This window comes from Apteryx mantelli, chromosome 1, assembly GCF_036417845.1.
Source record: "Apteryx mantelli isolate bAptMan1 chromosome 1, bAptMan1.hap1, whole genome shotgun sequence".
Lineage (NCBI taxonomy): Eukaryota > Metazoa > Chordata > Aves > Apterygiformes > Apterygidae > Apteryx > Apteryx mantelli.
In genome coordinates this window covers 20,869,379-20,896,350 of record NC_089978.1, presented here as the reverse complement: position 1 = coordinate 20,896,350, position 26,972 = coordinate 20,869,379, and the positions used below count along the sequence as shown (strand labels likewise).

Genomic DNA, 26,972 nt, shown 5'->3' with positions numbered 1-26,972 from the left:
GATCTAGAAGAGGTAATGTGTTCATTTAAACACCTGTGAAAAGTACATTAAATTAAGAAAAATCACCTTTACTCTGGTTTTGTTACCAGGCTTCAGTGTTTGATCCAGTTTGAAATAACATTAGTCAGCTTTTTCACAGGATAAAAATCAGAATACTGAGTAACAGCAAAATAAAAAGGGTCCCCATTCATTCTCAAAGAACTGACCTGTATATTCACAAATTGACCTATGACTGATAAGAAAAGCAGTGCAGGAGAAAAGCAACTGTTCTGCTGTTTGTATTTCAAGGCACCCTGAAGGAGTTACAAAACTACTCAGTTGAAAACACTGATATGTTACAACGATATTTATTAGTTCTTCCTTAAACACATTCTAATATCTGTCAAAACATACACTGCAGTATTTTTTAATTAAGTTGGTATTACATTACACTTTATTTACACAGTACCATTAATAAAGTATGTAAGAGTTTGGAAGAAATCAAGACATCAAAGACATTATTAAAGCACCAGTAATGTGCAATGAAGCAGAGAGATTTATGTCAAATAATTAATTACTAAGGTATTTAACAGAGTTACAGGTAAGTTTACTCCTAGTAAAATACTACATATATAAAATTAAGACTTATTAGAAAATCCCATATCTCCATGCCTTTAATTGAAGCCTATCACTATGAAAATTATTATTCAATAATAATAGAGGATCAAATGTCCTCAATTTAAAACATTTTATGTAAAATTGCAAGGAAAGCTAACTCGGCTGTTAACTTAAAGAATTATGATGTGATTAAATATTTTAATTAGAAAGAGAATTGATGCTAGTTAAGCTTGATACCCAATATCTTCTTGGTGGCAGAATCCCAGTCCTTCCCAAGTTCAAGTCGATAGCAAATAGCTGGAAATCGTCTTTCAACTCTTCTTACCCACTCTACGGCTTTCTTGATCAACTCAAAAGCCCAATGAACAGCACTGTGAGTACAAATAAAGTTTTATTGTAATAAAATCTTGTAAATCCCCAAAAGAAGCAAGAAGAAAACATTTCAAGTATAATTATTTGAAAGAAAATTACCTATAGCACAATGACCCAGCCTGTATACAATATCATCTAATACAGAAAAACAGATCATCTGTCCCCCCCAGATCTTTTCAGAAACTTCCACATGGAAAGTATGCAGACTTGTAATCACTGCTTGCACTCGTTCACATTATTCCAATCACCTCAGTGAAGCAAAACTGATCTGTGTGATGTATTTCACAAAGACAAACTTGACTCCTCAGTACATTCACATATGTCAGAATTCCTTCCCTTTTTTGGCCTACCTGGTCTGCTTTCATCCAGCAGTCAATGTGACTTTATTTTTATTACTGATTGGAGTAGCCAAAATTATAAAACAAACCAATTTATCCCTCTGTCAAGGAATTTCAAGAGGGAGGAAGACTTTGCAGGGTTCTTCTGGCAGCTACTTTTTCCTGTTCTTATATTCCCTATAAGCATGAAGGGTGCAAGCTTCCCAGCTTGGCACAAAGAGCCTGTTGGTAGCTGAGACAAGCTGGATTTACTGGAGACCTATTCCTTCATGCCTGCTCTTAGACCTTTGTCTTCCCTCTATATCAAAAAGTTTCCAAGCTGACAACTGTTCACTGCACTACAAAGGAAAGGGAATTTCTAGATGCACTGGGACATACTGAAATGAGGGGACCTTGTCAGAGTGAGCCAGCATTAGCATCCCCTTGGGCTAGTAGAAAGGGTGGAAGCTGTACTGTGAAGAATCTTCTGTCCTAATAATTTCAAGTCTTGTCTAGAATATTTTATGGTGTATGTTTGTGAACAACATCAAGCCATAAATATAATGCTAAAAATATTCATGTTCCAAAGACTACAAAGGGTAAGGGCCAACAGACACAAGTTGCATTAAGGAAAAGTCTGAGAGATTTTTTTTTTTTCCTCTGAATTTCCAAAATAAGTGTGGTTAAACACTGGCACAAGTTGCCCAGAAAAGTGGTGGAATCTCCATCCTTAAAAATATCCCAAACTCAGCTGGGCAAGATCCTGAATAACCTTTCTAGCATCAAAGTTGGCCCTGCTTTAAGCAAGGGGTTTGGAAGAGATGACTGCTAGAGGTTGCTTCCAACCTGAATTATGCAATGACTCTAGTAAGAGGTATAAATATCTTTTATTACTACAATACATTGTTTGTATATTTATCAATTTTTGTATCACATTTTGCAAAGTATTTCCTCCTCTATGCATCCTCTTAAAAGAAGCCATATGCCACCAATATCATTATTTTCCATTCCCTTTTCTAAGCGATATGCAGTAGCATAGTCATTGATTCTCTGTAATAAAATTAATCTTCTATATGTTGAAAGGGTTTATATTAGTACAATAAGTTATGAGACTGTATTTAAAAGCACACCTTGAAGTTGATAAATCATCCAGTTTCATCAGTGATTTGAAGACTATCCCTTTCAGTTGCTGCGTGCAGCGTATAAACTGTAGCACAAGAAGAGTAGCAATCAACTGCAGTATCTTTTCTTTTCCATTTTGACCTAAGGAACAAGAGAAGGGAAGTAGTATTCCTATTTAAAAGATCTCTTGTCATCAGAAAAAGTACTTTCCACAAAGTACTCTATAGCACTTTAAAACAGTAATTGTCCTGATGCTGTTTGTTTCACTATACAATCAGCTCTATCAACAGTGCTCACATTAGTGATTTGACAAACATGCTCCTGGCTTTCAAACTTAAACTTGGTAATGCTTTGTTGGGATTTCTGCAGTTTGTGTTTGCTTTGGTTGTAATCTCCTTTGATTTTAATGCATACAATAATGGGAAACTTGTGTGATTTCTGTCCTTTGATGAAGCATTGCATCCTCTAATAACTCTGAAAGGTGGCTTTTTTTTTTTTTTTTTAAAGTTTTCTGTCTGCTGACAGCAAAGAGCAAAGACTGACAGAATGAAACAGAAGAGCAGACAAAGTGTATATAAGCAGAATGTATACCGCATGCTGGAGACAGTGGTGGGGGGAAAGAATTATATAAATATTATTCATATTATTTGAAGGGTGAAAAGCAGAAGTGGTCTCAGTCTCTCTCCTAGGAGAGACTTTCTTCCTTTTTTTCCCCCAATAAGACATTAATACTTTAATATAGCAGATAAAATAACTGAGATAAAAGAACCTCTACTGCTATGCCAGTTATCTCACATCCTCCCCATATTTCTACAGGTGATGCCCTTAGCAATCAGGACACTATGTTGTTAGAGAAGTTGAGAAGAAATTTTATTATTAAAACCAGACCCTTGCGGAACAATTTAAGAGATCCGTTTAAATTCTGGGCACACCTTAATGAAAGTTCCACAAGACATATAGAGTAATTACACTTAAAAATATGAAATATGATGCAATTTACTGATTTTTAATGAGAGGAAATTATTTACCAAGTGACTGAATGCCTTTTCCAATAAGGAAATCATTAATCAAATAATCAACGTCAAATTTTAAGATTTTTCCCAACTGTGGACTGAGATTCCAAGAGCCATCCTATGGAATAAGCAAAGATATGGATAAGCCAAAGATTCAAGACACTGAAAATATATTTGATAAGAACAAAGTAACAGACAGGAAAATTATTTAAAAATAATCAAAAAGCTTATAAAAACTCACAAGTTGAAATGCACATGATCAGCTTAGGTGATTCAAATATTAAACTTCAAAAGCATTTAATATATCATCGAATGTTTGCAATTGTCCTGGATTGTTATATCTAGCCTGTCTTGTAAAAAACCCTTAAACAACAAAGCCATTCAGAAATCACTCACGTACAAAGTAAGCACAATGACAGTATTAACCTAGTCAAAATTCATTTCAAGCAAATTCCTTCTGAAAATTATTTTTAAAGGTGCTCAAAAATGAGCAATTCTCTAACCACAAATGAACAGTAAAAGATCTCGGCTAGGAATGCAGAGTCTCTATGAAGTTAAGTTTACTATTTATGTTGTTATATACAACATTAACAAAACCAATCCTATTTTATCTGACTTCCCCTTTCAAAAATCAGAGAACTCTGATGGATTAAAATTATCTGCCAAACAGTTTGCTAATGCATATTTAGGTATTATACATCTAATTATGTAAAAAGTGAGATTCTGTTGGAATATTATACTTAATTAGTGTAAAAAAACTATAGCTTATTGGAATTTTATTTTTTTTCCTAAAGCTCAAAAATTGGCAATTCTGCTGAAAAAGAAAAGAAATCTTGAAGCACACTTTGAGAGTTGAATCCCACAAGAGTTAGTCACAAGAATATTACTTAATATCCTTGTATGTGTGGCATGTGGTAATAGTTCAATGTTTAGAAGTTATTTGATAGTCTTCTGTCAGAAATATAGGACAACTATGTATATCTTCTTGATGATTAGGCTGGCAGTAATTTCCTACTTTCACATACAAACCTTATATTTAAAATAAAGCAAAGTTAATTACTCACAGAGTGAGCAGAGCATTGCTTAAAAAAAAAAAAAAAAAGTGGGGGTGGGGGGCAAGAAAGTCATGAGGATGCCCATACTAGGTGGCCTCTGTTGCACAAAGGTACTTGAAGATGAGGCAGCTGGAAGCCTTTCCTGGATCTTGTGCATAGGGTATACTTGCAACAAAAGGGAATTCAGCAAACCACTAGGCGCCTTTGCCCAGAAATGACAGGCATCTCCTCTGAAGGCATCCCATCGTGGCTTCTTGAGTTGGATCAGGTAATACTCCCCCAAACCTCCTTCTGTTGATTACTTAGAGATATTTACTGTATAACCTACAATCTGATTGTTGCTCACCTCCTCACTGCATACCCCTGATTTGGTAAGCTTGACAAACTGGAAGTTGATCAGTTGTGCAAAACGGGGACTTCTCCCACCACAAAGGGGCACATTGAAACAGCAAAATTTCGCTTGCTAACATTACGTGCTTGGCCCATGCGCACATTGATGTTATGATTCCTACCTGCAGGATTCTTGATAGTATTGTTTAATTCAGGTTTCCTAGCAGCTGATCAGACTGTCCACTAGAAGGAAGGTCCTGCTGCAACATCACTCAGTCCAATCACCTAAAGCCCAGCTACTTCTTATTTTCTTGCATCATGTGCATTATTTGCTATCAGTCAGTAACGAAATCTCGGAGAGATGTATTTCAGAAATGCATCTACATCTTTTTCCTAGCTTCCACTAAGTGTTCTTATACTTACCTCAGGAAGTCCATGCTCCAAACTGATGGAGGCTCTAAGAAAGTTCTGGAGATCTATCACACTACATACTGGCCCTGATTTTATACTGTTCCTTAAGCATCCATTGTTGGGTTGCCAATGAGAGCAACAAAAAATAGCATTACTGATCTCATCATGCACTTTGCAAAATCAGTTTATAAAGCACAGAAAACAAACGCATTTACAAAATGTTTATCTCAGGACAGGACTAAAATAATTTTCCTTCTACTCATATCTTATTTTTAAGTAATGCACAGATGGGTACTGTACCTGATTCTGAAGGTCAAAAATTTCATTCCAGTTTACAGAAGTCAACAGTTTTTGTTTAATGATCTCTTTCTGTGTTGTCACAAAACACTGTACTTCTTCCTGAACAAACAGAATAGGAAATTATTATTTATTTATAAATTATCTTTATTTGTAAGTTATATTTATATTATTTAAACAGCTATATATTATAAAATACTATATTATTTATTTATAATTTTAAATAAATAATAAAATCTAATTCTATCATTACCCATGCAGCTACTACTTCATGATACAAAGTAATTCCCATTTAAAAGTTTCCTATTAACATTAGTATTTTCCTGTTAGTATGGAACAAGTGGCAGAATTCAGACCATATGATTATCACTTTAAAAAGAAGAATAGCTACCCCCCACACCCCATATTTCAAGTTCAGAATTCTTGAATTGGAAAGCACCCTCACTACCAGCCTTAGTGTTCCTTTTTTGGCTGTATATCCATGAATCTTGAAACACAAATATTTAAGGCACCTCTTAGCTTAATGTAAGCTACATTTCAGTACATGTAGCATCCTCCATATAAAAGACTGCTAATGAAAGACTTACAACATCCTTAACTCCTCCAGTAAATCCTTTTTCAGAAGCTGTAACACCGTTCAGAACTCCTGCACTTTGTGAACTCCTTAGTGTAAGCAGTGCCCTTGGTAATGCTGCTCTTTGACAAGCTTGCAAACCAGGAAATCTGGGAATAACTAGTTTTTCAAAATTAGTCTTTTCAGAAGTTGTGCCTGGAGGAGCAGGTGAACTAAATAATGCAGAATCCTGTATCTGAGGAATAGGAGAACCACGAAGCTGTTCAGAAACTGGAGGAAGACATGAAAGAGGAGGGAGACGGGGAAATTCAGGAACATCCGCACAAGTGCCTAACTTCTGAAGTGCAGACATCCGACGTGATTTTTTACGAGCGCGAGTAATGCTTGCTTTGGCCTTAGGTTTAAAACCAAATGAGGAAGCTTCATCAGCATGCAGCAGATGAAGGTCATCTGGCGAAGATGATCTTGTTCCTGAAGATCTCTCCTTCGTGAAGTCAGTATAAAAACTCAAATTTAATTTGAGACTATCAAGTTCAGGAACATCTACAAAGCCTTGTCCCATATTTTTTGGTGAGATGCTCTTTTGAATAACAGAAACTTCTTCTTCAGGTTGAAATTGGAAGCTTTTAGGTTCATCTCTCCCATTTACGAAAGCATTTGAGCAAACATCAGCTACTGCTGCAGAACATACCTGTTTAGGGAATTTACAAGGAAACAAAATAATTCTAGAGTTAGTGGGACATTTTTCTCTTTTTAATCAAAACTATACTACTTATATTACACACAGTATTATTATAGTCATTCATATATTCAGAAAGAAAGTAAAATACTTACCAGTTAAACTAAAAAATTCTTACCCCATTCTACTTTACATTGGGCAAATTCAGAGTAAAATTTGACTCCGACAAAATATGAGCAGGGAGTTATTTTACATTATTAACATAAAAATGATGAAAATGACAATCATCAGCACCATGATGATTAGGAGCCAAAGAAGTTCCATTGTACAGTGCTGTTGTAGATACACAGAGGGTAGATCTACACAAAGTGAAACACGGATCCTGCTTGCACTGACTCAAGCTGGGAAGCCCACATGATGTACAGCAATTCTGGTACATGTACCAGCCACGGTCCAGCAGCCACTGCCTACAAGCTAGCGACCCTGGGCTAAATTGCAACCATAAGCCAATGTAGATGTCTATATACTCTGTTCCCTGGGAATTTTCGGGTCAAAAGACAGGGAAAATGGCTTTATATGAGTTCATCTAAGTTATAGTGGAAATGCCCAAGGACAGTTCTAAGTAGTCTATGATCTCAATACATTACAGACTCCAGTTAAGATGATGTTCCTCAGTCATTTTAAATGTACATCATGTTCATGCACAACATAATATTGGAGATGTAAAGCTTTAGCATATTATGACTCCACAGACTGACAGAATTATACCTGCTGGCTAACTGATGCAGACATTTCTTGTGGTTTCCAAAGTCAAGAGCAGTCATAACCAGCTAACATCCTAGTTCCTTTATTCAACTTTCTCTTATTGCTGCCCACCCCCCAACAACGTGATCCCTTCAATGTTCTTTGTAATTCCTCCTTTCCCCAAAGTAAGCCTATCTTTCCATATTTCTTTTTGTGTGCACTACACATTCTCAAAAGAGACTGTCCCATTGCACGTCAGCAATATTTCCTCTTCTTTCAGTCATGCTTACCCCCGCCATGTCCAGTTATTTCTTTGCTTTGGCTGTGCCCCTCTGCTAGTGGTGACTTAGCTATGGAGCAAAAACTTAATCTTCCTTGAATCGCCCCCCAGGAAACTTCTTAGAGTGAAAATGCTTCGGTCAGACTGAATCTACTAGCAGGAGAAAGAAGCAAGAAGCAGCTCTTTTCAGACACCTCCGGCCTGTCACTTGCAGAGCTGGCTACCGCTGTGTTATATATGGATGAAATACAGCCAAGTGAAACAAGAAACAGTTTGAGCTAGTGATCTGCAAATGGATTTCAGCTGAGGTCTTGTAAAAGAGGTATGTAAAAGAGTAGTTAAGGTATTTTGTAGCTGAATGATGAGGCATACTGCAGGTAAGAGTACATACAGACAGCAAACCACAGGGGATTGCAAGCTAAGACTAATATGACAGCTGGCATCCCAGTCAGTTTGAGGTAGCATCAGCAAGAACGGAGCCATAAGCCTAGTGCTATTTCTTGATGGTACTATGGACTGTTGAGAGTAGTCCAGTCAGGGCAACAAGACTGTTAGAGTGTGTCCTCATAAGAATATACTAGTGTAGACAAAGCCTTAAATTTGAGAGGTATTAGAGAGTTTCCACTGGAAGGAAGAGGAGGACTATGTTATCATATTCTCTCTCAAAAGCCCTGCTGCAGTCATGATACTTTATAAAAAGTGTACTTTTTTGGGGAGGAGGAGGGGGGGGGGATCCTCCAATTTTTACTGTTTATATCAACTTGTGTGAATTAATTACATTCAAAGTAATTAAAAATTGAATGGACTTCATGAACGACTACTAAATTTTGTCACATACAGTACACATATATACATACAGCACCACAACTGGATAACGTACCAAAAATTTTACAAATAAGAACATAAATTAAATGTAATTACCAGGCTGTCAAAGTTAAATCCTTTGGAAAATAAGAAGCCAGATTCTGTTGACTTTTCCTCCCAGTCCATGTAGGGTAAAAAATCTACATCTTCTTGAGCTATAATTTCCAGGAGGTTTGGAACATCAGCAGAACAAATTTCATTAGCATCCTAAATTAAAACAGATCAAAGTTACTAACTAGAAAACTCTTCAGTTTTTAGTTCTTAGATGTGGTAGCTGTTATGCCAGAAATTTCCTCTTTGCAAGGTGGTGTATTTTTTCCTTTGTAAGTTGGAAATGGGTTGAAAACAAAGAATAAACAGCTGAAGCAGTACATTAAAAATACTCAGTGTAGGAAAATATGCAGTACATGTAACTTTATACTTTTGACTATACTGAGGGACAACATATTGTTGGTAAATAGATTCACATGAAATAGGAAGGTGGACCTTAATGTCAAGGGTACACACTTGCACATACAATTTGTTCAAATCCTGGTCAGTAATACTCAAAATAAAATCTAAATCTTACACAGTACTTTTTGTCAGTATCCTATTAGCACACTTCAAAAGAAAGTAAACGTAAGCATTATTATATTTACGCTTAAATTATTTTGCATAAATATGCAACATTTATGCAATGTTGCATAAATATGCAATATTATATTTATGCTTAAAATATGTTGCCTCTGCAAAATCACGGAAGATGACACATTACACAGCATAATACAGTACCATGCTGAATGGGCCAATTTGGGTATTTCACCGTATCATGTGTAGATACTTTTGCCCTAAAAGGTTTGCAATATTTTGTCACATTGTATCAAAAAGGTCATCCTCGATTAGAGATGAGATTATAGCTATTATATTTACAGACATAATTCAAATATAGATCATTTACAGAAGTCTGTTCTCTGAGAGACATCATATATGTAAGAGGAAAACTGAATTTTCTAAATAATTTACAAAAACATATCTAAAAATCAGAATGACAAATAATCATCTGTTGACATTGGTAAACAACTACTTTATGAACCCACACAAATGTTCTCTTGCCAATCTGCAAGATTTTTATCCTTCTGAATATTCCTGGTGGTACATTACAGCTAGGATATTTAAATTGACTCAGCTGGGTTCCCTTCTTTTCACTACTGTGAATGCTCTGAAAGTGCCACTGAAATTCACTATTACTAAGCAGGTGTCAGGTATATCAATTTTGTCAAAACTGGCAGGTTTTAGAAGTGATACTATAGAAGTGATGTTTGCTTTATTTATCCCAGTTGTCTATTATAGCACTCTAAATATAACATCCAGATACTGTTATTTAAGTTTTTATTGGAAAGCAATGTTATTCATTAGTCTTTGAGTGGTTATATAGGTAACAGTATCTGAAATAGTGACTCTAAGTCCCCCTATAGTCAGGGCTGAGAAAAAGATCTTTCGAGGATCTTTGAGCATCTGAATTCTTTTAGGTATCTAACTTCAGGATGAGATGAATCAAGCTCTTGAAACATGTATTTATTTCCATTAACTATGAAAGGAAGTCAAACATGACTACTTTATTGCTAAATGTACACACACACAGATTGGTCAGATCTATTCCCATTCTCTGTGCCACATTTAAAGCTTACTCTAACTGATACCATCTTGCTCATTATGATATTGCTTTCCATTTCAAAACTCTTTTTGCAACCTCTGGAATTTCAAGATTATTATTTACACATATTTCTTTCCTTTTGCTGCAAAGCGTATGTTTTTCCTACCACTGTTCTAATGATGAAAACAAAACAAAAAGTTCCATAGTTTATTGCAGTATTAGAAGAGACAATTTTCAGGTCTTGATTTTCTTGTGACTTCCACCCTGACACAGGCTCCCTTGGAATGAGTTCTGCCAATACAAAATCCATTTCTTCAGCAATCCATGGCCAGAGTAGCTATTTTGCTGTATTTTGGAATCCTTACTTTTTAAGAGGAAGGGTTGTTCTGTGGTTCATGTACTAAGGAGGATCAAAGACTACTGGTCTTGCCCTCGACCTGTCTGACTTCTGTAGCGCTATCAGGAAATACAAACCCCTGTGGCAAATCATAGCTGGAACACACTGATTGGCAAGGTTTGATTGTAACATGAGAACAAGCAAGATAGGAGATGGAAAAGATATTTCAAAAGGAAAATAACTTGCTGTAATGCAAAAGAAACAAAAACCATTGCAAAAATTGTAATTTCAGCTCTACTGTAAAAGAACGAACACTGTTCAGCAAAAGGAAAGACTGGTTTTGATGTTTATAAGGTTACAGAATTTAGAATCTTTTGAAAGAGAAGCCAGTGGGAACACGATATTTTAAAGAAAACACATACCCTTTTCTCAACTGCAACAAAGCTTGTAAACTGGGTTATAATTGAGTTCTCCAAGCTGAGACGAATAATCATGTTTTTCAAGATTTGCTTCTTCATCTAGATTGTTAAGTATTAAATGAAAAAAAATATATGATCAGCTAAAAGAAATATTGATGCCAAAACTGAACACATACCTATAAACAGATTTACACACTCTAACTAGGGAGATGTAAGAGCAAGAACTTGAGCGAATATACTGGCCTGCCTAGCATTCCACTCCCTCTAACTTTCCCTACTCCCTCACTCAGTTTTGGGCAGGAACATGCATTTTCCCTAATTATAGGCTTCTTTTGGTTCTATGTTTCTTCCAATATAAGGGGAAGCTGTACTAACAATTCTTATCAGAAGAACTTGTCTAAAGTCCCCAATAAGCTAAGATAGCAAAAAAATTAATTTTGTAAGTTTTCAACTAGCTAAAAGCCAGTTTTTAGAGATCATCAGATCCTTAAGGTGATCTGTAAAACAGAGGTCATTATCTTCCACTTTATATAAAAACCAAGGACTCTGGTTGGTCTAAAACATTTCAATCTTCAAGAAACTAAAGCGTTAACATGCCACAGGCAAAGAAAAGCCAACAAAAGGCTGCAATGACAGAGTGCAGATTAGGAAAAATATGCACACATTATTCCAACAGAGGACATTCTTATAATGGGGAGGAAGACAGACTGACCCCAAATTCTTCCAGTCATACCTGGGAGGGAAAATATGTTATTATATGGTGAATTTAACCTTAAAATGGTATTGCAACTTTCTAGTTATGTTTAACAAAGCAAAAAAACTAGAAAACCCAACCAAACAAAAAAACCCCACACCTTCTCTTTTCCACTGAACCATTTGCTACTTCACATTTTAAATGTATAGTTTTTCTTTCAGATCAACAAACCTCATGTTCTGTTTCATTCTCATGAAGAATCCCATCTTCATAGTCCCTAATGAAAGCTCTTGCTGTGAGTTTGTGCAGCACCTAGAAAGATAACAAAGGTGATGCTAAGAGAGTAGCAATTTTTTTTTTTAAATATTCCTTTTATTTATGAGGTCCAGCTTCATGCAGTTAGCTTCTATATTTACACAGCATCCCATTTTCTAAGTGTCAAGCTACATTTTCCATTTAAAAAACAATCACAACCTGCATCTAAGGTCATTTTAATTTACCTAACTTTAGCTAACTAAAAGATACTCACCTCCTCACTTGGCTCTGGAAAGAATCTGCACAATGGATAGAGATGGGGGAAACCAACCGACCACCAAAAAAAGAAAGCCACCCTAAACAAACAACCCTCCCCTCCCCTAAATCTCACCCACCCCCAACCGTTTACCAGGCAATTCAGCCCATCTTGAAATGTCTAGCTCAGACTTAGATAACAACATTTAGATAACTGAAGTTAGATAAATGAATCCTGCCCATAGAAACACAGAATTTGGGGGGGAAATGAAGCGAGCCCAGACTGTTTAACTTTAAAAAAAAAAAAAAAAAAAAAATTAGGTCTACCATAATCAAGTAAATTTTGACCTGAGGGGTGGTATGAAGAAAGAGGAAATACTGAAATAACTAGAAATTACTTTTTGAAACTGAACCTGTCTTTCATACAAAAGGAAAACAATTTCAGTCTCTTCAGTATGTTAAAGCTAACAGAGAGGGAGCACTGTGAAGGCAATGTGATAAAGTCCAGCTATATTCCAATAGCCTGGACATTTCTACTGGCTCATTTTTGGAAGAATATGATAGATGCTGAAGAGAGCCACTTCTGAAGGAAACCTCATATGCAAGTAGTTACTTTTTGAGATGAACTGAGGTGAACTGGCAAAGAAACAGGTAGGAATTCTCAGTCCATCAAAAACATCAAGAATTAACAATCTCTTTCTGGCCCTAATTTTTATTTTTACCTTTTCAATTCATACCTTCCAAAACTGTTTTTTTTTTTAAACTGCATCTGAAATTTATAGAAAACTCAAAAATGGACAAAAACACAGTTTTGGGGACATACATTGCCTCTACTTGCTGGTTTCACTTGTCTGTAGAAGGGCTTGTCCATGGAAACCACCATAGTAGCTTCTGAAGTGGATTACATTAAATAAGGAATGGCACTTCAGTTTCAAAACAAATCAGCTTACCTTGGTGGGCATGGGGTGAGAGTTATATCAAAATTACTACTAAAGGACATCTGTTAGAATAAATAAGTGTTTTTTTTAGATTATACCTTTTCAAGATGGGTGCCGTGCTCTCCTGTGTACAAAGATTCTGAAGTAACTTCATCATTACTGAAGCAGCAGAAAGGCTAGTAACACTTAAAATGTCCCTTTTTCCCTACATTTCTAGAGATAACAGACTGGGGACAAGATGTTCCACATAGCAACAATTTAAGACTTGAAAGAGAATGCTGCAGCAGCTTCTTCACAGAGGTCACCTAAAGAACAACAGCCAACCCAAGGGTAAAGCTAGAGCCCAAACAAGTTGCCAGAATAAAAAGCAGCACATTCCTATTCTGAGAAGCATGAGTTTCTGATTAGAAAACATAGAAGAAGCGTCACCTTTCTCTGTGCAAAACAGTTTCCTTTTACAAGTCTGAAGACTGAAAGACTGTTCATCAGAAGCAAAAATAAAGTTCAAGAGCTGCTGAAAACAGGGATGCTCGATCCTTTCAGAAATGCACAAAAGTATGCAGTAGTTTAAAGCAGCTTGTCTCAATATGGCATGTAAAAATAACATTGGCCAAACTCACTGTTCCTGTCGTCTTCTGTAGCTCAGTAGTTGACACCATTGTTTGTATTTCTTCGTCATTTATTACTGTGCTTAAGGTGGCCTAAAAGGAAAAACAAACAAACAAAAAAACCCCCCACACTGTTTCCTTCTCTCTCCCCCCCCATTCTGTGTTATTAGCACATATGCATGTTATTCTGTTTCCAGAAGGGTGATTATAACTCAAATTGAGAGTCTCTAGGTGTCTAGGTTTAAAAACATTTTTCCCTTATGGCAAGGGGACAGTCATAAATTAAGGAATCTTGTATTTACAAAAGCACAAATGGACATTGATATATCTGATATATTGATAATGATCACATACTGAAGATATTTCTTCTCTAGTGAGGACCAATAATGGGATTTAAACAGTTACTTAATTAGATTTAGCAATTAAAAGAAGCTAGCTAAGTGCATACTCTGGAAAGGGTACTTAATACAATACAAGGGGTCCTTTGCAATCTTTTTATATGTAAATTTCTATCCAGTTAAGTGAATGTGTATCCCAGTCTTTACCTGAGTACAGTGAAGGATGAATCCATAGACAAGAAGCCTCTCATTGTTAAATAAAGACTGTATTTGAGCAGGAGCCTGCATTGGCTCTGGTGCATTTGTATCAAACTGTTGCCACTTAATAGAAACAGAACTGCATCCTGGAGAAAACATTCTAGATACCTGGCTCTGTATCTGCGTAAAGACACAAAACAAATTAACTCAGCTTGTTACTAAGCTTTCAAAAGAAAACAATCTTTCATTACAAAAATAATGTATTTTGCTATGTGAATGGAACACACTTTCTCTTTTCTCTTGCAAGTAAAACAAACCAGATATTACTGGTGAAAATGAATCTAACATTTGGAGGTAATAAGGAAGCTCACTCAGCCATTATTGCACTGGCTTCTGGAATAACAAGATTCCTTTTAAGTGAAAGCTGAAGCTTGAAATAAAGGGTATTCGTCAGGGCTGCCAAGCAGGCTAAGGAATATGGCATGCCATACAGCACCATCTCCTAAGCACGAACTCAGGTATATGAACAGCACTGCACGTCTCCACGGCCTGCTCTGGCTAGTTCTGCATATATCACTCAAATGACAGCCAGAATAGCAAGAGGAAAATCTGTGCTCTCATCCTTCCCCCCTAGCCAAAAACCAAGGTACAGGCCAGATACCAGCCTGCTGCTGCCCATTCTCTACTGACATTGTTCCAGGAGCAAACAGACTCAATGCACGGGGTAGAGCTGTAGAAACATAACTGTATAGGAGCCTGAAAAGCTTTACACATGGGGTCCTGGATTATTTGAAAAAAATCATAGATTCATCAGAAGTTAACCATCAGAAGTTACAGAATACAATTGCTACAGGCTTCATCACTATAACAAGGGCAATGTTGTAGACTGACTGTGAGCCATGACAGAAGTGAAGCACTGTTTTTCTATTCAGGTACAATTTATATACTATATATTTTGACAGTTCATAGTCTTTTTCCAAGTTGGTGTTACTGCACTAATCAAGAAAAGTGCAGATCTCTCATTAAGAGCAGAAAAATAAAATAAGTCATGGTTTCCTTGCTTTAACACACTTCGTGCCCATTCTTAGTGAGAAGGTGGGGCAGCTGCAGTGGCAAATGCCCTCCCTTGCACAGAACCTAGGGTGTCCTACAGCTCTCGTGTCCCTTCCTAGCAACATGTGGTCCTACTGAAAATAAGGAACAAACTTGAGACCTTAATAATACTCAGACCAAATACTTTCCATTCTCACTTCAGATGCATTTACATTTAAAATAAAACTTAACAGACAAGCATCTTTCTTTCCACCTTCTGTCAAATGTATCTTCTTAAATTATGTTAATGCAATACCAAAGCCACATGATCCCATGGAAAGTAGTAATTCCCATTTTGGGTTGTTGAAGATATTCAGTATCAGATATTGATATATCTCATATACTGATAACGATCACATATTGAAGATATTCAGGATTTATAAATGTACCTTTTCCTCCCAGTTATACTTTGACTTCGGGTCAAAGTATTCAAATGCTCCAGCACCATATTGGGCCAAAGATCTCAGCATGTGACGATTTGCTGTGGAACTAATAACACGAAAAATTTTCTTCATGCAATTACTTAGTTAAATTTGTCATCTGATACCATTTCCAAATATTTTACTTTGATTAGTGCTGCAAATTTTCTGAACTTTCTAAATCCCATCCCCTTTTCAGGATACAGACCAAACAGAAGCAACTGGGCCAGTGAATGGCCTGCTGTGTTACTGATTTCCTAACAACATTTGAGGGAATTACATGGCATAAGAGTTTTTATATGGCATAGCAGAATTGTGCAGGTAAATTACCTTAGGTTCAAACACCTATAAGGCTGCATCAACATGATTCTAATCTTGAATTAATTAACCTTAATCTCAGCAGAACTATTTAATGAGAACGCAGTTAAGTCCAGTGTCAGCTAGAGAATGTTACTGTCTGGGCAATATGGATATAACTGATACGATAACATTTATTAGCCTGACAGAACAGTAGGCTCTGCTCACTAACAGTCTGACCACTATCAAACTATTTGGTGGGTATAGAGACAAATGAGAGTTTTATAGAGGATTTAAAGGAGAACAATTAAGTAGATGAGGATTCTTGTGGGTGAGAAACAACCCAGTACACCTCAAATCCTTCTCAAACAGGTAACAGATTCACTCCTGGCCAGGGTCACACTACTGTCTTAGTGAAACCTTGGAAAACTCTCCCCACCAAAATCCTTCAAGGCAAAATAAATACAATGCAATTGTATTTATTCTAGGAACACATAATGTCTTGGGCTTAAAAAGGTTTACTGCCCTCTTAAAAATCTTTTTCCAGATTTTGCTGCTTTGTACAACACTGTAAAGTGCAAGTCTTGCACTATTTAAAGATTTTTTTTTTCATTTACCCACAAAGAATTATTACAGATAAAACAGAATTTCAGTGAGGTTTTACCTGTTCCTCCGATCTTTGAGGAGAAGTCATTGTAACACAGATAACATCTTATATCCATATATCAGAGTTACCCATATACCAGAGTTTATACCAGATATTCCCAAACTTCATTCCCTCTCATACTGCCACCACAGTGGCAGCTGCTCCTGCTCCCCCTCTCTGGGCAGGCAGCGCACAAGTAAAGCGGAAATCATGCTTCTCCTTTGCTGTCTCCACTTGAGAGGAAGAAGTAAGTTCGTTGTTCAGGAAAGTACTGCCTGTACAACAGTCACACCCTGTCTTGCCAGGTGAAAGGCAAAGACTGTTTTGGTGTAGAAGAGGTTTATTTTCACATCATTTTGAAGTGGGTTGCATTCTAGTAGTGACACATGTACCACAGGTTTGGGAATCCCCACAGGTATCTAGTGCTTACATTGGTAAGCTATTGTCATTTCTCTTTAAGTCATTATCTTTCAAAACAAATGAAAAATTAAATAATAAAATTGTATAATTTTATATTATTTTACTATTTAAGATATAATTCTGTTACAATAAATATCATGAAATTCTATTATGCAACTATCTTAATGTTATACTGAAATTGTACTGTTAAAATGAGACTATCCCAAAACATGAAATTCAAGTTTTAAAATACTTACTCAGATACTCTCCAATTATATTCCTTAAAAAGTAAAGTTGTTATCATAAAGAAAAATATTAATAGGTAAGATTACTTGCACACAAAATTGACTTTAATGTAGGCATCCTTCCTTTGAAATATCTGATGTGTTTTTCATTTCAGTTATAAAACGTATACAAACATTTCTGCATTTAATCTAAGCATACATGTATATTTAATACAGCACACACTGGCATCTGGCAGTTCTCAACTCATTAACCTCTTGCTTCAAATAAATTATCAGTGATTTTAAACACAATGCAATTGCCAGCTAACTTTGTACTTACCCAACCCCGCATGTAAATAACCTAGTATGCTGGACATTATCTTTCACAATCTGGAAGGTCACACTCTCATTCTGAATGTGTCCATCAGATATAACAAGAATGTTACGCTGCCCTTGGGAAGGAAAAAGCAGACTAAAGTAACGTAAGGCCTTCCATAAATCAGTGTTTCCCAATGTTGCAGTAGCACACTGAAAAGTAAAGTAATACAATTTTAGTTCGAACTTCATTACCTTTTCTAAAATAACATATAAGGCATAATTTAATCTTTTTTTCATTATACATGTTTTCAGGTTTCCAAATACAAATGATTAATTAATTCTTAAATTTTATTCTGTTCCTGCTCTTTTATTATTATTATTAATTATTATTATTATTAGAGATACAGCTTAAGGTTCATCTAGTCCTGTATCTTCCCTGGCTTAGGCAAAAGGATGCTTAGGCAAAAATGTGTAAGAAATATGGTAAATTCTTTCCGTGAAATATTCTCAGAGCTTTCATTAATCATTGGTTTAGGGACTTTAGGGCTACAAAGATGATTAGGGGACTGGAGCATCTCTGTTATGAGGAAAGGCTGAGAGAGCTGGGCCTGTTTAGCCTGGAGAAGAGAAGGCTGAGAGGAGATCTTATCAACGTGTACAAGTATCTGAAGGGAGGGTGTCGAGAGGATGGGACCAGACTCTTTTCAGTGGTGCCCAGCGACAGGACAAGGCGCAACGGCACAAACTGAAACACAGATGCTTCCATCTGAACATGAGGAAACACTTTTTCACCGTGAGGGTGACAGAGCACTGGAACAGGTTGCCCAGAGAGGTGGTGGAGTCTCCTTCTCTGGAGATATTCAAAACCCGCCTGGATGCAATCCTGTGCAACGTGCTCTAGGTGACCCTGCTTGAGCAGGGGGGTTGGACTAGATGATCTCCAGAGGTCCCTTCCAACCTCAGCGATTCTGTGATTCTGTGACTTCTTGAACTGGAGTTTTCATCCAGACTATTGTGTCCAAGAGCTGCTTAAGCACTGTTTTCTAATGCCCTAACCTACTTTCTGAACTCAATTACAGTTCTAGCCTCAACATCATCATGTGGCAAGAAGGTCCACTATTTACTGATAGCATGAAGAAAACTGTTTCATTTTTGTTTTTTAATCTGCTGCCTGATCTCACTGCACGTCCTATGATCCTTATGATGTGAGAAACAGTAATTAACCATCCCTATTCTCCTTTTCCTCTCTGTTTATCCTGGAGAAGAGACAACTGAGTAAGGATGCAACAAAGGCTTAAAAACCTATGAAGAGTCCTTTCCTTGCATAGCAGGTTTTCCATATCTCCAGTCATCTCTGTTTTCTGTCTCTCTACCTTTCTAAGTCTACTCTCTGAGATGGAGCAACCAGAAGAGCTTACAGTATTCAAGATACCAGAGCAACGCAGATTTATGCAGCTACCTGTTACTTTTTTGACTGATGCTGAATATTAGGCCACTGTTTAAAAAAGGACTATCCACAGTGGCTCCAATATCTCTTTTCTGAGTGAAGCCCTATACTTTATATGTATAATTAGTGCTGTTTTCCCCTTTGTGTTACTTTGCCTTTAACACCATCTGCCATCTTACCATACCATCTTCAGGATATCTATTATGTTAGTATTTTAAGTGTTATGCTAGCATCAGGAAGCTTTAGCTGCAGATGAGGAGCCTGTATTTGGCAATAAGATACAGTACTAACCAAAAACTGCTGTCCTAAACAGTTCACATCTAATCTTTTGGACTCAAAAGCATTTTTCTTTTCACTAAAAGTGCTTTAGCCTCTAAATGTTCTCTTCATTTACAAATTATGGATTTCCAGAAGGAAGTCTATTGATTCTTCTCTTTTGCTGTCAGCAAGCAACGGAGAGGCATGAAACTCAAAAAGGTAAGCTTAGGGGAAAACACTGAAAAATGTCCTAACACTGATATCTACTAAGCTTCAAAATAACCACTTAAGCAGTCACTCAAAATCAAACTGGAATTAATATTCAGATATGCCTGTGCTTGTTGCTAGGGCAAACAGATTTTAAATAGACTAAATTATAGAAGAAATTCAAGATGTTGGCCTAGAAAAAAAGTAAAAAAGGAGGAAAATTTGTGCAAGTGTTTTACAATGATGAGTATTCCTTGCAAAAAAGTGTTCAATAGAATGCAGCCAAACTAATTTACTTACTGTAATAAACTCCTTCAGTGATGCCAGATCACCCAAGATGTCCTTTGAAAATGAAGAAAGTTCTGTGAAATCTGTGAATAAAGATTGATATTAAGAGCATTAAAATATTAAGCATGTGGCACCATTTTGGAAATAAAAGTTTAAGTTTTATGACTAGACTATCAGAGTAGAGTATTCCATATTACTGTACTAGGTGTTCCAGACCACAGTTTAGTCATGACAAGAAAGTAAAAGGTGGCTCTCATTTAAAAAGGAAACAAAAACTCACTTGTGCCAAATTTGACAACATTCACTCTTTGTCTTAAAGAAAACAGTTCCAAAGCATGTAAAGCAATCTGCTTTGCTTGCTGTAGGGCTGAACCTGCCATGGAATTGGAGCAGTCTAAGCAAATAATAATTTCATTGGACAGCTGCACTTCTTCAGAAGCTGTTACAAACTCTGGTTGGAATACAAGCATGCAAGCCTGAGGAGAGAGAAGTAAGATCATCATTGCAGTGGACAAATGTTACTTCATTTGAAGTGTACCCAAATTTTCTTATTATGGAATGAGAGCAGAATATAACTATATATCAAAGTTTTAGCAAATATATTTCATTTATTCTTAATACTTGAAAAGCGCAACCTCCCTGTCTTTTACCTGTTCTCATATGAAAAACAGGAGAAGGAATTTTGTGGGTTTTTTGTTCCTATCCAATTCATTCTTTTGCAATCAGCACTGGATTCACTTCTCCAAGTTAAAAAGTCCCAGATATTATGTTTTACAATCATCACTGCCACCATCAGCTTGTGAGAAGGTACTAGAACTAAAAAATAGGTGAAGCATAAAAGTGCCTATTGCCCTCTTTATGAGCAGAGGGGATATTAAAAAAAAACAAAAAACAAAAAACAAATGCTTTGAAAAGCCTGTCTCCAACAGGAGGGAAAGCTTCTGGAAACACAAACAGGAATTTCTTTCTCTTTCCTCACCTCAGGGGAATATCAATATTACTGTAGTCATCAGAAAGTAATCCCTAAACTAATCCCTTTAAACAAGCAACTCTGACTAAAGGAGGAAAAAACATAAAAGACATAACTAGACATAACTATCAAAGAAAACAATCTAATCTGTCATTTTACTTGTTTTAATCAACACTGGATTAACAGGACTGGTAACACCAAGACTTTACATGTCACTTCTGCAGCATTTTGTCTTATTTAAGAAAAAACTTTGATAAGCAGCAGCTGAAAATAGCTAAAAGTGCCAGGGGCTCCACTCTTATCCTTGTGGTCACACAAAAATGCAGGGGAATGAGACAGTTTGTAATAACCTGCAATCACATATTTAAAGATATACTCTTAAGTGTTACACTTATTTCTCAGGCAAGAAATTACTGCCAGTAAAGACAAAAGAGGTTGAACCGATCCATCCTTTCTTCCCTAATCTTTCATTAATGTCTCCCAGGGCTGATGATGGGCTCTTCATGACATGGTCACAGCTGCAGCCACATCTGCTTCTGGGTAATCTGAAGCTGTGGAACTGCTATTTATTTCTCTTTTACTTATTAGTGAAAAAGATTAGCTTTAAATGCCTTTGCAAATAATCAGTGCAACAGTCAGAACTACACCAGAATGTGAAATTACCTAGGAAGGCCAAATCCCTTAAAATAAAACACTTACAGATTCTATAAACATTTGTGTGTGTGTTGTAAATGTAGCCCCTGCAAATTTAGCTCTTGAATCTACTTTTTTCTTTCTTTCTTTTTTTGCTGCTCTCTTATACGTTTTCTACATAACTGTCTGGAGAATAAAATAGCTTAAAATGCTGCTTATTTTTTAATCAATATAGTGACTGCATGACTCTGAAGCTACTTAGTTCCAGCCTCAGGCATGCAACATCTGTATCAAACACTGTAGCTGCATTTCTATGAAATACCAACTGCAGCACAATTAGAGAAAGAAAGTGTTTTAACAGAAATATGACTGGACACAGAGAGTTCAAAATGCACCTCAACATTTACTCTATTACAAGACAAAGGATAGAACAAAGGGGACAAGATTCTAAGTAACTGAAATGAAAAACTCATTTCTGGAGAATACTCAGCTTGGGGAGGGGGGGGGAGGAACTGAACATTGTCCATGATGTGAAATTGTTCATCTTTTACCCATCAAAAAGAAACTGTTTCTGTCTATTATATTTTAGCATTGTCAGTATTGCCTCAGGAACAGTATAATAATGTGCATTTAATCCTGGAACTTGGGTCATGCCCACAATTACTGCACCTCACTCCTTTTGTTGGGATGCTTCTCTACCCACATCCGGGGTAGATAGACTTGAGAAATCCAGATTTCTAGAGCAAAGCCACTAACGTCCAAAGAGCTGTTCTCCACAGTCTTAATTACAGCCTTGCAATCTGTTTTCTAGAAAAGAAAAAAATCCAGTCATTTAAATATTTATTTAGCAATAACAGTACAGTAAATGGTAATTACTTGTGCCAAACAGCATGTTTTAAAACAAACTTGTGATTTGTGAGGACAGGGAATGAAGACAGCACATTTAATGAGTAGTCCCAAAGGTTTTTGCTAAAAAGTTTATACAAAGTTTACAAGGTGCAGTTTCTACTTATGTAATGTATTTTAAAATACATTCAAGTAAATGATATTTTAAAGAATATAAGTTTTTAAGGTATTTTAAAGCTTCAAGCACAAGAGAAGTTTTCATCTGAGACAGGAACAACCAGTCTGCACAATGAACCCTCTGTACAAACCAGACAGATCTAGTACACACACCTCCTAGCATAAAATGTCCTTTTAAAATATACAGCAGAACTGCAAAGGCAGATGCATAGTTATAGTGAAATTAATTTACCTTTATTTTAAGTTCATGTGTCCAACTATGTATGCATTCAATACTGTACGGCATCTCAATAGACATGTCCAAGGAAAATCCACTATATAAAGAGAAAGGAAGCGATCAAATGGCATTCTAGAATGGAAGATATTTAATCTGCATGCCATGACATCTCCATGAAAATGAGCTATGTTTCCTGTCCTTTTTAATTCTTTGGATAGAAGTGTGGAATAGCAAACTACCTAGACAAGTTTCTGTCCCTAGGATACTCAAAAAATAACCTTGCTGATTCACCTTCAAAGGCCAGAAGGGATCAACAGGTCATTTGACATGATCTCTATAACACACTAGCATTTTAACCAATTTTCTCCTCATTTAGTGTAATGTTTTATTTGTCTAAAGCATAACTTCCTAACAGACAACCAATCTGGATTTCAGAAAGAGCAAGTTCATAATTTCCTTTAACTAACCGTTCCAGTCCTTACTGTTAAAGTGCACACCACCTCCTCTCATTCGGATTGCAGTCATTGGTTCTTGTTAGTTGATTTTGTAGCCAGATTAAAAACCAGTCTGTCAGACGGTATTTTCCGTCCCTGAGATACCTGATCTCTTTTCCCACACAATATCTATTCTTACGTGTTTCCCAATTTTTTCAGTTGAATTTTTCCTTCATATCAATTTAAAATTGTATTATAATTTTAAATACCTTTTCTACAGCTAGATGCCTATTATACAAACTGGTTAATTTATTCCTGATACATGGCAGAAACAGCATCAAACCTTTAGCACAGCAGTATAACATTTCTATTAACAAGCAGTAAATATACTGAACAAAACCAAGATAATAGGAACCACCATTTCAAGATAATATAAAACTTGAGAAAATAACGGATGTAGTTTTGTGCCTGCTTTGTAGATAGAAGAAAAAAACTAGGACATGCTCATGAGAAATTTTCATGTTTTGTTTTTTTTTAAACTGAAAAGCCAACTCCTTGAAGAGCAGCTGTCTCTTTGGCATATTTACTGTTATTGCTACCTGATGGCTTTTGGTTTTGGTTAAGAACAGCCATCTGTGAAGTGTTACAGGAAATAAAATTATAATAATCAGTTTCCAACAAGTATTACTTTACCAGTAACATCATAGTTTCAAATGATTGTGAATTTTTATTTAAAATGCAAGTGGAAAGAAAGGCTAAAGTATTAAGTGCAATGATACTGCAAATATGAAGATCATGCGAGGCTCACTAGGTTATGTGACTTGGGAATTTATATAAAAACCTTAGTAAAAGAAACAAAATGAAGTATTTAGTGAAGAAAAAAAAGAATGATGCTTAATTAAAAATTATTCCCCTATGATAATAGCTAAGAATAACAATAGATGAGAATGAGAAGTGAAATTACTTTCATCTCTTGATAATGCTACCTGACATCACAATTTCCATACAAAGAGAAAAAAAGTTAATTTAAAACGATGTTTTACTTTAATGATCTAAAGTATTGACAATAAAGCAGATTAATATTAATGAAAGCAACTTACTTCTTTCGTGTATCTACTTGTTTAACATAAACCTTTTTTACCATATCCTACAAAATAAAAAAGAACTTTTAAACTGCATCACTTTAAAAATACTTGTATGCTACTCCACTTTCATTCCACTTATATTCATATTTCATATTTCATTCCACTTATATTGCTAAGCTGGAATTGCATGGAACCCTCTCTACTTTATTTATTCATATAGATGTTATCTGAGCATAACAGTAGCTAAAATTCAGATGAACCTGCATATGCTTCTCTCCCACAATTAAACTGCAGAACTCAGCATAATACAGCTTTGAGGTAGAAGGCAGGTTTGTCGAAAAGTTGGAAATCTGATACAGCTGTATGATTTCACAGGAGCTGCATCACAAAGAACCAGCATTTAAACAGAGAGATGACCTCCCCTCCCACCTGGAGAACTCTGGAGCCATCAAGGGCACCCAAGGAAACAGATGGGCAACCTTGTCCATGAAGCAGAGAAGGATAATAGAGTGTTTAGCGGATGCTCAGCTGTTGTTTCATGATGGAGGTAGTGTCTTTCTTGCAAACAAATGCATTGTAAATGTCTGCAAACATCTTGTGAAGGAGGAACAGCAGTACAGAAGCACCAGATAATGCAGAACAAAATATGACATCTAACTGTTGACACTATATGTCTAACTATATGACATATAACATGTTTCAACTTAAGTCAGCTTTCTAAGTACTGCAGGTGTAAATAAATCCTCAGAGATAGTTAGAAGCTTTCTACCAATTGCAGCACTCCTGCTTAAGTTTGTGCTCACATTGCTTTTTGGCACCCTCGTTACGACAAGAAAGGTTGCAAGCAATTATCTTTTAATAAGAGACTAAAAGGAAAATAATCATGACTGTACAGAAGCCTCTTGCGTAACTACAATCTGCTAGGCACAGAACTTCTGCTTCAAAACAAAAAGATGCCGAAGACGCTATTTTAAGACTTTTAACAAACCTGTGTGTTCTCATTTAATGCTTTGTCCTGTTGCCATGGTGACACAGAAGCAGGCAAATGAAAGGAGATACAACCATTATGAAAACTCAGTTCAGTGATATAGGAGATTTTGATGAGAACTGTAGAGTCGGGAGGTAAGTTTCCAACACTTATTACAAAAATATCCTTAAAAAAAAAGTGGGGGAGGGGGAGAGAGAAGGGGAGAGGAAGTTGTGATACGTGCTAATTTGTTACATCAACTCGGGAAGTGATTGTACGATGAAACTAGGCGCTAAGTACGGGCTAAACTACAACATCCTGTAACGAAAACATGTCCCCCACCCGAGATGATTCCACTGAGCTAGCGAAACTGCAATGTTAGTTTAGATTACCTAATATGGCGGTACTGCACAACTGTATTGTGAAATGTGTGCACACGACCTGAAGGTCATCACTCACAACGCCGAGGAAGACTGCAGCCTTCATCCCCGCTGCAGAAGACCCCCTAGCAACAGTCGGCGCAACCGCAGAAGTTACAGGAAGTGCCACGTATACCCGGAACTAGAGCCGCATATAAGGAGACTGTGAGCGGGGGAATTTTGCGCGCCGTTGGTGGAGCGGAGGCTCCCTGGCCGCCCAGCGCTGTTTTGCTTACTTGTGACTTGCTCAGTTATTTTATTAAATTGGAATTTATGCAACCCAGTTAGAGTGGTCGTTACGATTTGTCACGTTTACCTATAACAAAGTGGCTAGCTTTAATGACATTGTTAAAGCCTGCACTCCCCCCTCCCCCAAATTTAATTGTTGTTTACATATGCTGAGACCAAATGCTAGCACAGAAAGTACTATTTGAAATGACAAACCTTTAATAGTTCTTTAAGATTTCTGGGCCAAACTGACCAATATTAACTAAAAAAAAAAAATTATTCTTTTACAAAAAAAGTTTGGATTTCTCTACAAAGAAAAGCTCCAGAAAGAGAAGTATCTTATATAAGCTGTAGGACATACTGAAAGAAAAAATACTAGTTTTTAAAAGTGATCACATGTACTGTCTAAATAAGTTCCAATAAAAAGGAACTTCCCAATAAAGACATGATTCTGTAAAGATTCCAAGGGAATATTCACTCATGTCCAGATAATCTGTCTCTAATCTGACCATTACAAAATTTTCATATAGGTAAACAAACCACCATATTCAACATACCGGTGCATCCTGGTCCATTAGATAAGCTCCATCACCCTGACTGATAGCTTTGCTATATTCCCTATGTGCTTGTTTCTTTTCTTTAACCTACGAAAGATTGTTCCAAAATGAGTTATTTCATTTATATATACAGAACACTTAGCCAATATTATTTCAAATGACATGACTACCTTGAAATCTGGTCAAGTGGTAACAACAAAGAACTTGAGAAAAAACAAAATTAAGTGCTTTCAAATCTTGAGATTGGATGCATCAAAGTGCAATAACATTTTACCTCTCCAATGATGTGTTTTCCATTGATAAAAGCTTCAAATCCACACACAGCAGCTTTATCATCCAAAGGAAAGACATATTTAGCTTCAATCGGACTACTGTTTTGATTGGTGTAAGTCTGAAACATCACTACCTGAAATGAGTATTTCTTTCATAACTCTGTAACATTAAAATACGATAAAAACAGCAGTATTTCAAGTGTAACAGCATAACTGCTTTGTACTGCAAAATGTCAATAAGT

General features: G+C 36.3%; 1 protein-coding gene across 4 annotated transcripts in view; it reads right to left on the bottom strand.

Moving 5' to 3' along the window:
• Positions 1-331: 331 nt before the first annotated feature.
• Positions 332-26,972, bottom strand: part of PARP4 (poly(ADP-ribose) polymerase family member 4) — a 52,039-nt gene continuing 25,398 nt past the window's right edge. For all 4 annotated transcript variants that reach the window (XM_067290005.1, XM_067290008.1, XM_067290007.1 and 1 more), the window contains exons 16-35: positions 26,733-26,864; positions 26,459-26,545; positions 25,276-25,440; positions 24,303-24,349; positions 22,784-22,865; positions 22,198-22,335; positions 20,206-20,401; positions 19,938-20,008; positions 17,748-17,935; positions 15,812-15,911; positions 14,340-14,510; positions 13,807-13,887; positions 11,970-12,050; positions 11,048-11,143; positions 8,713-8,862; positions 6,102-6,779; positions 5,518-5,616; positions 3,437-3,539; positions 2,417-2,549; positions 332-968 (exon numbers count right to left, since the gene is read on the bottom strand). In XM_067290005.1, coding sequence (XP_067146106.1) covers positions 818-968; positions 2,417-2,549; positions 3,437-3,539; positions 5,518-5,616; positions 6,102-6,779; positions 8,713-8,862; positions 11,048-11,143; positions 11,970-12,050; positions 13,807-13,887; positions 14,340-14,510; positions 15,812-15,911; positions 17,748-17,935; positions 19,938-20,008; positions 20,206-20,401; positions 22,198-22,335; positions 22,784-22,865; positions 24,303-24,349; positions 25,276-25,440; positions 26,459-26,545; positions 26,733-26,864 — 2,949 coding nt within the window. In that variant the 3' untranslated portion in view covers positions 332-817. The remainder of the gene's footprint in view (positions 969-2,416; positions 2,550-3,436; positions 3,540-5,517; positions 5,617-6,101; positions 6,780-8,712; positions 8,863-11,047; positions 11,144-11,969; positions 12,051-13,806; positions 13,888-14,339; positions 14,511-15,811; positions 15,912-17,747; positions 17,936-19,937; positions 20,009-20,205; positions 20,402-22,197; positions 22,336-22,783; positions 22,866-24,302; positions 24,350-25,275; positions 25,441-26,458; positions 26,546-26,732; positions 26,865-26,972) is intronic.